Below are 12725 nucleotides of genomic sequence, written 5' to 3'. Positions count from 1 at the left end.
ATGATTGAACAACATTGTGAATATACTAAAACTCCCTTGTACACGTGAAAATGGTTTAAAATGGTGAATTTTATCTCAATAAAAAGAAGAAAAAAAGAAGCAAAGGGATGAGGGAGAGATAGTAATCTTTAAAAAAGTAGAAGGAAGGATAACGTTTTAAAAAATAGACTTGATTATCAAAATCAAAAGCCAGTTCTTAAAAAATATAATAATAGGGGCCAGCCCGGCGGCACAGGGGTTAAGTTCACCTGCTCCACTTCAGCAGCCCGGGGTTCACAGCTTCGGATCCTGGGCACGGACCTATGCACTGCTTATCAAGCCATGCTGTGGCAGGCATCCCACATGTAAAGCAGAGGAAGATGGGCACGGATGTGAGCTCAGGACCAGTCTTCCTAAGTAAATAGAGGAGGATTGGTGGCGGATGTTAGCTCAGGGCGAATCTTTCTCAAAAAAAAAAAATTAATAATAATAATAATAAACCAATCTCTAGCAAGAGGGATCAAGTAAAAAAATGAACGGTAAACGGACAGTTACAGTGGAGATTTTAAATATCATTGATGAATACTATGAGGAAAGACAGGCACAAAATAGTAGGTCTGGAGCTTGTTCTGTAGTCTGCAGCGCCCCCGCCATAGCAAGTCTGCTCCTTTTAGGTCTCTGTTTTCACGCTCACAATGGGAGGGGCCAAGGGCAGGGAGTTGGCAGTCCTGATATACTGCATTCAGATGACACAGTTTTTCTGGGTCCCATGCATTTTAACCATCAACAGCCCGTAGGTAAAATGGCAAGCAGCTGAGTGGTCCTTGGGTTCCAATTACCAAGCGAAGAGACCAAATTCAAAAATACTGTATTTTTACTCTTACTTTATTATTAATGGATTTCTTTTCCCTTTTAACTTCTCAGGGATTTTATTCACTCAGGGACCAAATATTTATTGAACATGTGACTCAGTTTGCAAAAATCCTGCCACAAAAAAAGCAAGTCAACCTATGTTAATTCTATTTGCAGAAATCTGGAAAATTCAAACAGTGTGCTAACGTGTCTACTCGGGAGGAATGTAATTGCACACAGGATCAGAAATTATCGCATGCTGTTGCTTTCTCAGATTGCAGAGAAAAAGTAAGATAATTTTTAATTATCTAAAGACAGAGGACTCTCATATTAATAAGATTTTGAAATAAGGATTTTGGTTAAACGTGAAAACTGAGACATAGAAATAATGTCTTATTATGACATTGAACTAAATATGACAGAGAGTTATGAGGATCTGGATTGAAATGTCCCCAGACAAGTTGATTAACCTCATCTGTAAAATACAATAGTACCTACACTGCTCTGTCCATTTTACAGGTTTTTATAGAGATATATACAAACACACATGCATGTATCTATATGAAAACAATTTGTAACCAAACACTACACTAGATTGTGGTGAATATTGATTCATTCAAAATTGAGTATCTAATGTGTATCGGGTTCTGGGAAAACAAAGGTTGAAGTTCTTGTAATCAAGGAAGACATATAATGTGTTGGTTAAGAGAGTGGATTCTGTGTGAAAGATTTCATTCTGTTAGTCTCAAAGAATTTAAAGGTCTATCGAGTTACTGGTAGTGTTCGCATTAGCTGAGTTAGGGGTGTACTTAGTATAAGTTTCAAGTAGATCTGTTTCAAAGGCCTTGTAAGACTATAGGTAGCATTATATTAAGAGATTTCATATAAGAGTATATTGAGCATAGAGTTAGCATTCAATAAATTAGGAGGGTTGCTTTTATATACCTCTACAGCTCCCCCCTTGCTGAATTACCATATTTCTTGAGCATTTCCTATCTACTAACCTGCTCTAGGCTTTCTCTGTGATTTTTCTCATTTCATTTGAGGCACAGAGAAGCCAGATAGTTTGCCAAAGATCAATCATTAATGTGTGATGGAGGCAGATTTGAACTCTGACTCCAGAGCCAGAGTTTAAAGAGTGTGCCTGAAAGTTCGCGGCTGGCAGGGAGAGGGGTGTCAGGGAGATGGGCAAGAACAATTCGTGCAGAACCTGTGGGATATGGGCCAGCCAAAAAAGTCTGGCTACCATCACAGTAAATTCCTGTAAAAAAGGCCAACAGAAAGTTCTGAGTTTTGTTACCACAACGTTTGTGTGCTACTTTTGGAGTTCACATTGATTCTCCTGTAACACGGATTATTTTTTCGTGCCTTGAGAAGGTAGAAACCCCAGGAAGCCCATCTCGTGTAGACTAGCCAAACTCTTGGGAATATATCTATTCACTCCTTACCGGGAAATGAGACTAGTATTGAATTTTCCGAATTTACATTCATTCTTGGAATTTGCATTTTAGGTTCCTCGTTTTAAGTTTCCAGTTACACAGTATCCAATTTCTCTGGAAATTCACAGTGAGGATGGACGCATCCCACTGGAAAGTCCGTATCTAGTGACTGTGACTGAAGTGAATGAGAGGCGGAACTGGAAACTAAGTAGGGCTTGCTTTCTCCTAAAATTATTTTGTCTTTTAAGTCGTGTTGTTATTACCTAGATAAGTGGCTTACAAAACCTGTTTACACGAGAGACAGCCAGGAATTCTTTGGAGAAGAATTCGAATCAGTTGGAACATTGCCGTTCACTTTACTCGTTTAGGTTCCCGCATGCTTTAGCATCACTTCCAGTGACCTGGGTTCTATGGCATAACCGCATTTTTGAGGAATTTGAACTGTAACATATTTTGAAAGCCATTTTCTAGATTAGTAACAAAAGTGATTAACTGAATTTGTGCTACACGTAGGTCTGGTGTCCCCTTCCATTGCTTATGCAATGTTACAGAGGAGGTTATAAAAGGTGTTGCCCGATAATCTGTAGGACCTATCATCTAATTATACGAGCAAAATTTCTTAAAAGGTGTATGCTAAAATAATTGAGAAGGTGCAGAAAAATTTCTAAATAAGAAAAATGAAATGTATCACAATTCAATTGCATCTCATGTATACAACTTTTTGCTGCACATTTTATGTTTGTTCTTGTAGGAATATTTTGAGGCAATTGATCAATAGATCAATAGAATTAAATGAAATTTTGATCAGTCATTAATATGTTACCAAATATCCAGATATTTGATATTCAGTGAGTCTTACTTTGCCCAATATATACATTTTTTCTTAAATTTTTTTTCCTCTTTCTCCCCAAAGCCCCCCGGTACATAGTTGTATATTCTTCGTTGTGGGTCCTTCTAGTTGTGGCATGTGGGATGCTGCCTCAGCTTGCTTTGATGAGCAGTGCCATGTCTGTGCCCAGGATTCGAATCAACAAAACACTGGGCCGCCTGCAGCGGAGCGCGCTAACTTAACCACTCGGCCACAGGGCCAGCCCCCCAATATATACATTTTTGAAATGAAAAGTCCAGCAGAGAAAACTGCTAATTTTCTGTCTTGTGCTGGAGACTGCTCTTACTGGCTTTTGAGCACCGATTGTTAAATATTGTTAAATGTTCACGCATTTTGCATGCTGGTGGTTAGACCATTGGTAGCTTGAAGTGAGCTTGAAACTGGGTGAGAATATTGACACCATGGAAACTGACAAATGCTACAATCAGAGCTCTTTTTTCTTTTAGATCTCATGTACCATTACACCGCTGCAATTTCTAACCCACACACTGCCTATCTGGTTTTAGAAAGAATCATGAGAAAGATAGGAGTAACTGATCCCTTCTTTTGGAAAAGATTTAAATGATTCTATTGTGGAACTTTTCTGCCCCCTTACTGAAAATCACCTACCATCCACAAAGGTGGTTCTGAAACTATCTCATTGCCAAAGACAGAAAGCATGTGCCAGTCAGGACTGGTTGTGAGCGTGGGGCTGGAAGGAGGGGCCAGCCTGAGTTAAGGGGGTCAGGGATCTTGTCCTTCTTGACAAGTCCCCCGAGGAGATGCAATATCAAATTCTAGACCTAATCTCCCTAAATACATCTTCCACAAATTAAAGCAGAATTGAAAGAACAGGATAACTCAGCCATGTTGTGGAATGGAATCTTTCATTGTACCTTAATATATGTAACAAATTGTGTGCAAAATGAGAAAACAGCGTCAGTGTGCTTAAAATATACTTCATGTACTTTTAGAACACACTGTACCAGAAACTGTAAGCAAATTGAAATTTTACTTAGAACCGATTCTTCATGCCCAGGTGTATAATCCTTCAGGCCTCAACTTAAGTATAAAGGTGAGTTGACAGCATTTTTGTTTGTCCTGTTTTGAATTTAGATAAAACGTATATGTCTAAACAAAGTTTGGTTTTAGTTTCGAGGTATAGGTATCCACGAATGGTGGAAATAGCATTTTTAAAGTTTGCAGAGAGTGTTTATTTTTTCTCCGTTTCCCTTGATGTTATTATTTCTAAAGGTATCTGAAAGTTGAATTTAACATTAACTTACTAATTTTTGAGCTGATAGGCAAGACTAATACATTACCTATTAAGGTGGAGCAGAAAGGGTGTTTCCCAAAGTTAGAGGGAAAACGGGCTCAATATTCTTCACCTGGATATAGCTGCCCATAAGAACATATGAAGTTGATATAATCCAGGGAATTGTTGTGAAAACCAATAAAAATTAGAAGGCAATCACAACCATAAAAATGAGGATTAGCCCACAGTACACATCAAGGCCATGTTAGGTTTTTTGTTTCTGTTTCATCATTCTACAAATAAAAGCATCAGCTGTTGAATCCCTCATCTTAGAGTCTCGTCCTTCTCCCTGTGTTTTTATTTTGATCCATGAAGTGTATGCCCAAAAGCCTTAGGAAGGTGACTGGAATTTTTCTAGGCAACATCTAGAGGGACAGTAGCCCCAGTGTATTTTTTTACTTAAAAGGACATAAGTGTCAATGCTGCTAATGACCAGGTGTGTTTTTTTCCACAGGGATCTGAGCTTTTTCACTTCAGAGTGTCAGTTGTTCCGGGGGTCACTTTTTGTAACTTAGTTGAAGAATTTCAGGTACAGTGAATGCGCAGGTATCCGGTGGGGTGATGGCTGGGGAAATAACATGACATGCGTCAGTCCAAGAGAAACTTAAGGGAAAAAAAATGGTAGAATTTGTGTGATGGACAAGGCCTGGAGACAGAGGATCCTGGAGACTTGTAGTGACATTGTCAGTAATGACGGGGTTAAGGCGCATGACAGGTGGCAGGACTGATGGATGCTGTGGAAATTTTATTAAGTGCCTGTACTTTTTTGTTGTTATTGTTCCACCTTCCTTATTTAGGTCAGTTTCTGATTTTTAATGCCCTTCCTCTCACCCCCACCTCCTGACAGAGACACATGGCTGTAACATTTTAGTTTCCAATATGATCCTCCCTTTGGTTATTTGCATTGTAATGGTAGAGTCTTAAATACCCCCAAAGCTTTCAAAATTGAAAAGAATTGAGAGCCAAAATCAGTGTCCCCAAATCACCACATGATGTGCAATGACTCATTTTTGCTTATTTATGTAATGACATCTGCTGCCTGTGGGGGGTGGGAAGAAATGAGGATTTGATTAAATTGATCAATGATTCATTCATCGTCAAATACTGATGCCATATTACCAAAAAACAAAATTAATCTCTCCCTCCCTCTTCCCCTTTCCTTTTTCTATCCTGGCCCCACCCCAAGGCCAGCCCAATAATGGATCTACACAACTGCAGGGGTGGGTGGCCACGGCAGCAGTGCAGACACCCAAGACCCTGGGGGGAAATTCATCCCCCTAGATAGATAAACTAGGAAGAGAAACACTTGTCATATGAAGAGTGTGAGAGGAAATTCCCATTATTTTTCTCTCTCTTTTTTCACCTCTTTGTCACAAAGGCAGCCCCAGTTTCAGGGAACAGCACAATAGTACAGGGGGCTAAAATTCTCATAGAATCCCAGCTTTCTTCCCAGAGGACTAGGAAAAAGGGCCTCTGGGAGTAGGGAGGGTGGGAGGAATCCCTAAGAGAAGAGAGCTGGAGAAGGAGATTCCTCATATATGAACTAGCATAAGTACCAAGGATCACAGGAGCAGAATACACTTAAAGAAGAATAGTAAAGGAGTCAAAATAAAACTACAATATAAACACCACGTAAGTTCCAGAATAACGCCTGAGTGGCAAAGGAACCAGGCAGACACAATAGCACAGCAAAGGCTTTGAAAACTGAACTGATGTTGGAGCCACCACCTACAGACAGTAAAGCATGACTTGTGATCCAAACTCAACCAGTGTGATGGACTCCTAAAACAAACAAAAAATCAACATTTTCCAGAGAATTTTTAACAGGACCCAGAGTCTCCCAACGTAATATCTTAAATGTCCAGGATACAATCCAAATTTCCTCAATAAACCAAGAATTAAGAAAATGTAATCAATTCTGAAGAGAAAGGACAATCAGCCAATGACAACAAATGGAATTATCAGATATTTTAAACCAGCTTTTACAACCATGCTCCATGAGGTAAAGGTAAACTCTTTTGAAATAAATGGAAAGGGAAAGGGAGAGATTCTCAGCAGAGAAGTGGGAGCTATAAAAAGGAACCAAATGGAAATTTGAGAGCTGAAAAATACAATATTTAAAGTTTAAAAATCACTGGATGAATTCAGTAGCAGTATGGATCTGGCAGAGAAAAAAATCAGTGAATTTGAAACTAGATCAGTAGAAATTCAACCTGAAGATAATAGATTGTAAAAAGAATAGCCTTGGGGACCTATGTGACAGTATCAAAAAGTCTAACATTTATGTCACCAGAGTCTATGAAGGAGAGGAAAAAGAGATTGGTGCTGGAAAAAAAAATCTGAAGAACTAAGGGCTGAAAATATCCCAAATTTAGTCAAGACATAAATTTACATATTCAAGAAGCTTAATGAATCCCAAACAAGATAAACTTAAAGGAATGATGCCTAAACACATCATAATCAAATTGCTAAAAATCAAAGATAAAGAAAAAAATCTTGAAAGCAGCCAGATAAAAAACCACTACATATAAGGGAATGACGATTCGAATGACAGCTGATTTCTCTTCAGAAATCATAGAATCAAGACGAAGGTTGTACAACATCTTTAATGTGCTGGGGGCAGAAGTAGGGTGGGGAGAAAGGACCGTCAATCCAGAATTCTCCGTCTAGTGAAAATATCCTTCAGGAATGAAGGAAAAATAAAGGCATTCTCAGATGAAAGAAAAGTAAGATAATCTATTGTCTAAAAAAAAATGCTTAAGGAAGTTCTTAAGGCTGAAAAGAAGTGTCAACAGAGGGAAATGAAGCTTCAGGAATGAAAGAAGGGCCGTAAAAATGAGTAAAAGAAAAATTAGGAAGTGATTGCACAGTTAATAAAGGAAGAGAATCATTAAGAAACGATAGAAAATGGTCATAAAGTTTCTTGGGACTGTGGAAATCTGCTTTAGAAAGTATCCTGAAACAACGGAATGCAAGCATGATGCTGGATTTTCCCTCACCATGAAGGACACTGTTGGGATAACTGACAAAATTTGAATAAGGTCTGTAGATTAGATAATAGCATTGTCTCAGTGTTAACTTCTCGATTTTGATAATTGCACCGTGGTTATTTAAATGAATTCTTTGTGTTTAGGGAAATACAAACTGAAGTATTTTGGTGGTAAAGAGACATTGTGTCTAGAACATACTCTTTTATGATTCTGGGGTTTAACCTTTTTTTTTTAGACATGGCGTGGAATATTTGGATAGTCAAAGAAAGTTGGAAGGGAAATATTTGAAGAAAAACTGTTTTTAAAAACTTTAGAGGTAGCAATTTAGTTGGAGAATACAGAATTCAGAGGTGATACAGGTTTCTACTCTTGGGAATGCCATGGATGGCTTAACTGAGCAAGTGAAATTTTCATATTGTGTAGTAAGGTGGCTAAAATTTCATTTTAGGTAGAAATGGGTAAGGCAGGCACTCTGGGCGGCGGGAACAGAAGCCCAGATATGGGAAAACACAGATATGGGAAAACAGAAAACTTATCTCTTGAGTAGCTTCTATCCATTTGGCTGGAATGTAAGGTTATCTATGAGAAGGTGGGTAGGCTAGGGTCAAATTGTGGAAGATCTTGAATGTCAGAAGGAAAACTTTAGAACGTTCCTGTCAGCAATGAGAAGCTATTAAATATTTTTGAAAAAAGGTTTTCAGGGAAAGGCAATGCTCTATGGCAGCCCGATCAGAGTGAACCACAGGACTTTTGCTCAAAATGCTGGGACGTGGACTTGCTCTTTCTTAATGATATTGAACAAGGAATCTTGCAGCCCCAGGAGCTGCTGTCAGCCATGAGGGTTGTTGGGACTATGAGGGCAGTTATCCAACATTGAGCAAGCAAAACAGAGAGACGGGAAAATATATATATATATTATGATCACAATGGATTGTTTCCTCTGGTTCTTCCCAATTTGCACATAGAAAAGCAAGTTCACTTTTGTAATTACATGTAGCACACAATTGTCTCTCTCACTGGCCACAAACAGACTAGATCTTTCTTAGCAGAGCTAATTATGCAACCTCTTCTGATGGTCCAGTTTAAAAGAAAGATTTTTATCTTGTAGAACTCTCATCAAGACCACAAGTAGTATATCACATTCGATATCTAACAGCTTTCTATCAAATCCCCGATAATTCCAGGACCATTGGGCATATAGTCTGAGCTCTAAAGCACAAGAGGAGATGGTTAAACCAGCTTATCTGTTACCATAGAGATAATTATCTTCCCAGATTGGAAAGAATGACTTCTCACTGCTTTCCACGTCACTTGACCAGGTCTACCCTTTAAACTCCTTTGCTTACAACACCCCACTTCTGGTACCAGTTCTGTATGGTCAAGATTCTTTTAGTTTCACTTTAAAAAAAATTGTTATGTAGACAGACTGATGTTTTACAAGGATTAATCTGGCAATGTTATTAGGTCAACATCGATTGACAGCATAGAAAGGAGGCTATTAGATTAGCTTATTTATACGAAGTGAGGTGATAAAGTTCACAACAGCAGCATTGAAAGTGGAATGGAAAGAAGGAATCTGAGAGGAATTGAAAAAGAATTGATAGCATATAAGGACTCTAAGAAAAGAAATAACCTCCTTGGGTCACTGGGAGGATGGTGGTGACTTTAACTTGAGCCATTCCCTGAAGCAGCTTATCCGTTCTTTTTCTTGTCTTTAGCATTTTTCCACATTCCCTCTGTCCTATTTCCATTCATCTCCACTTTCTCTACCTCAAAAGATGATCTTGCTTCCACTGCACAGAGAGAACATAAGGGCTTGAATCACCTTCCTCCCTTTATGCTCTCCCTTCTACATTGAACATAAAATGGCACCCATCCTTGCCTCGTGTCTCAGAGAAAAAGACGTCTGTGTGCCTCTCTGTCAGTGATACTCTCTCTCCTCTAGGATCTTGTTTTTATTGATTATCCATTGAGGCAGACGAAATATTTGGAATACACAAATTTCCCTATGTCATCACTGGTGTAGAGGATTTTCTAAGGAGACGTGACAGCTTGAAAGAGCTCATGCTTATTCCCCCTACCTGGAACGTCCCTTCTTCTTCTCTTCTCTGAACCCGCTTATTCAGGATCCAGCTCAGGAAGCGCATTCCCTGTCCACCCTAGGTGGTCAGGTATGCCCTAACCGTGTTCCCACGGCACTTTGCCGATCCCCCTGTAACGAACATAGAACGTTTTCCTGCCATCTAAGCATTATCTGCCTACCCCTGCCATTAAAGACACAGGATAATAAATAGAATTCTTATCCCCTCTTTATTGTGTGCAAATTGTTGTTTGTCAGATGGCCAAGATTTGTGGCTGCTGAATATCTACATAAGTCGGGGCAGAAGTTTGCTAAGAGATTAATAGTGTCTCCACCATTGTGGGAAGGATGTAAAGTTCAGTGTTTTAAATGACTAGATTCAGAAAACTTAAAGACTTTGCTTTTTCTGTTACAGATTTATGTTGATGAAGCACCGTTGCCATTTCCAGGACACACACTTATTGCCGTCGCAGCAGCTGTAATGTTGGGGGGATTAATTTTTATAACATTTATGTTTCAACTACGTAACATCCACCCATGGAATGTGTTCCGAAGACTCTTTCGAAGAAACAAAGTGAACTTTTCCAATTTTAATGCCAATCAGCCGACTCATTGATGAAAATCTGAGTAATGAATGAACAACAATCGTACTTTTCTCTTCATTTCCTAGTTCTATTAGACAATTCCTAGAACAATATATGTAAACGTTAATATAAAAACTAGATTTAAAACTACAGAATTACCATTATAACTCAAATTGCTATTTGTCAATGTTTACCATCCATTCTTTTATTTTAAATGTATAGAAAATGTCTTATGTCAACACTTATATGGAGGATCTTCCGTGAGGTTTTTAGAAAAATATAAAATGGTAGTCATCTCTGTGTGGAATGGGTTTTCTGTGTTTTTCGGCTTTTCTTGACTGGAGCCCATTCTGTGGGCTCAGAACACCAGCGCTGCTCTCTTCAGAGAGGAGTCGGAATGGAAGGCAGCCACGCGGGGGGAGATGGGTGGGGAAGGAGGCTCGTCTGCAGGCCTCATGGGAATTGAAGATGAACCCATTTGGGTTTCTCGAAGCACCTTCAAAACCAGATTGTAGTGCCTGAAAGGGAAACATGACCCCTTCTCAGGGATGTTGGAGGAACACAGCATCTAGGTGAGGCATTGGTTCACAGACCTACATGCAGGTTGTAGAATTCTGAAAGATGTACCTCCGTGTGCTGTCTCAGAGCACCTGTTCCCAAGCACAGTCCTGTGCCTCTTAATGATAGGGATACGTTCTGAGAAACGCATCTTTAGGTGATTTTGTCATCGTGCGATCATAGAATGTACTTACACAAACCTAGATGATGTAGCCTACTACACACCCAGGCTATATGGTGCTAGTCTTATGGGACCACTGTCATATATGCAGTCTGTCGTTGACCAAACATCTTTATGTGGCACGTGACTGTAGTCAGAAGATGGCCCATGCATTCAGAGCTCAGAGTCACACTCTGCTGGGAAAGCTCAGGAGGAGCAGCACACTGCTTTGACAACATGAGGAGAGGCTAGGCACCTGGTCCAGAAGAGCCCAGTGCTGGGAGCTGTAAACCATGCCTGGGTATATCATCAAAGTTCTTTTGAGAGGGCAGTGAGCAAGGTGGATGCAAGAATCAGACTTAGGAGCCAGACATCCCGGGTTCGCCACTTCCTAGATGTATAATCCGGGCAAGTTACTTAATTTCTTTGTGTCTGAGATATCTCACCTGTAAAGTGGGGATAATATGAACACCTACCTAATGGGGTTATTGTGAGGGTCAAATGAATTAATATATGTAAAGTACTTAGGACAGTGCCTGGGTCTGTGAGTACTATAAGTACTAGCTGCTGTTGTGGTTAGATTGCAAGTAATAGAAAGCGATTCTTTTTTTTTTTTTTTAAAGGAAGGGTTTTTTTTTTTTAAGATTGGCACCTGGGCTAACAACTGTTGCCAATCTTTTTTTTTTTTTTCTGCTTTATCTCCCCAAACCGCCCCCCGTACATAGTTGTATATCTTAGTTGCAGGTCCTTCTAGTTGTGGCATGTGGGACGCCGCCTCAATGTGGCCTGACGAGCGGTGCCTTGTCCGCGCCCAGGATCCGAACCCTGGGCTGCCGCAGCAGAGCGCGTGAACTTAACCACTCGGCCATGGAGGCAGCCCCACGATTCTGTCAAATTATAATAAAAGGGGAAATTTATTGGAAGGATACTACAGAGAGTCAGATAATCAAAGTAAAATCTAGACAATCAGTTATTGTCATGGGCAGGAATGAAAACCATTCTGGGGACCCAGGAAACAGGAGTTTGTCAACTTTTCAGAACATCACTTGGGCCAGGAGTCTATTGATAAAATGTGGCACAGTGGTTAAAAGGGCAAGTTCTAGAGTTTAACAGGATGGGTTTTTCCTTTTAAGGAAATTTTTACAATTTAAAATAGTTTTAGATTTACAGAAAAGTTGTGAAGATAAGACAGAGGGTTCCCATAGAGCCCACACTCTCTTGCCTCTGAAGCTGACATCCTACAGCCTGGTTTTTATCTGGCTCCACCACTTGCTAGCTGCGTGAACTTGGGGAAGTTCCTTAGCCTGAGATTCTATACTGTGGTCTATGCACATCACCCTTTGGCTGTTCTGCATTTCAGTGTGTAGACGCATGCCATGTGCACCTCTGTCTTCCTGTACACTCAGAGATGCTCCCACTGAGATAATCCAGCTATTCTACATGCAACTACAAATTCATTCACCTCTTCCCCCAAAAAAGATGATCCAAAATCATATCTAACGGTAGGGTCCAGACATAACGTCATAGAGCTACCGTTCTTGGAGTCCAGGATCTCTAGGTGCCATCAGTTTTTCTTAGTTTCTCCTCAAAAAGGGGAAAATGGTGGTAACTATTATACTTTAGCAGAAAACAAGAAATGTGAATAGGGTTTATGACCCTCGTTTCTGTAGCTGATACCAAGGCTGATAGATTAGCTTTCTCCCTCCACTACACATTCCATGCGCATCCTTGCCTTTGACCAGCACCTCAGCTGATTAGGATCCTCCGCACAGGAGGATCAACTGTCCTCATTCCTGAAAGGTCCGAGCCTTTGGTAAACCTGCCCTTTGGTAATCAGTTATCTATTACTGTGCAAATTATTTTCCATTGATCTTTGTCCTTCGGTACAACAGTAGAATTT

General features: G+C 39.9%; 1 protein-coding gene across 38 annotated transcripts in view; it reads left to right on the top strand.

Moving 5' to 3' along the window:
* CATSPERB (cation channel sperm associated auxiliary subunit beta) overlaps positions 1-10418 on the top strand; it is a 138970-nt gene extending 128552 nt beyond the window's left edge. For 34 of the 38 annotated variants that reach the window (XM_070594447.1, XM_070594463.1, XM_070594437.1 and 31 more), the window contains 5 exons: positions 1009-1119; positions 2343-2478; positions 4113-4213; positions 4908-4982; positions 9939-10412. In XM_070594447.1, the coding sequence (XP_070450548.1) occupies positions 1009-1119; positions 2343-2478; positions 4113-4213; positions 4908-4982; positions 9939-10139 (624 nt within the window). In that variant the 3' untranslated portion in view covers positions 10140-10412. Of the gene's footprint in view, positions 1-1008; positions 1120-2342; positions 2479-4112; positions 4214-4907; positions 4983-9938 lie in introns of all 38 variants that reach the window. The other 4 variants (XR_011533101.1, XR_011533099.1, XR_011533100.1 and 1 more) reach the window with 2 other exon arrangements.
* Positions 10419-12725: the final 2307 nt, after the last annotated feature.

Source organism: Equus przewalskii, chromosome 25 (assembly GCF_037783145.1).
Source record: "Equus przewalskii isolate Varuska chromosome 25, EquPr2, whole genome shotgun sequence".
Classification (NCBI taxonomy): domain Eukaryota; kingdom Metazoa; phylum Chordata; class Mammalia; order Perissodactyla; family Equidae; genus Equus; species Equus przewalskii.
The sequence above is the reverse complement of the archived record's forward strand: the minus strand, read 5'-3'. Positions and strand labels throughout refer to the sequence as shown.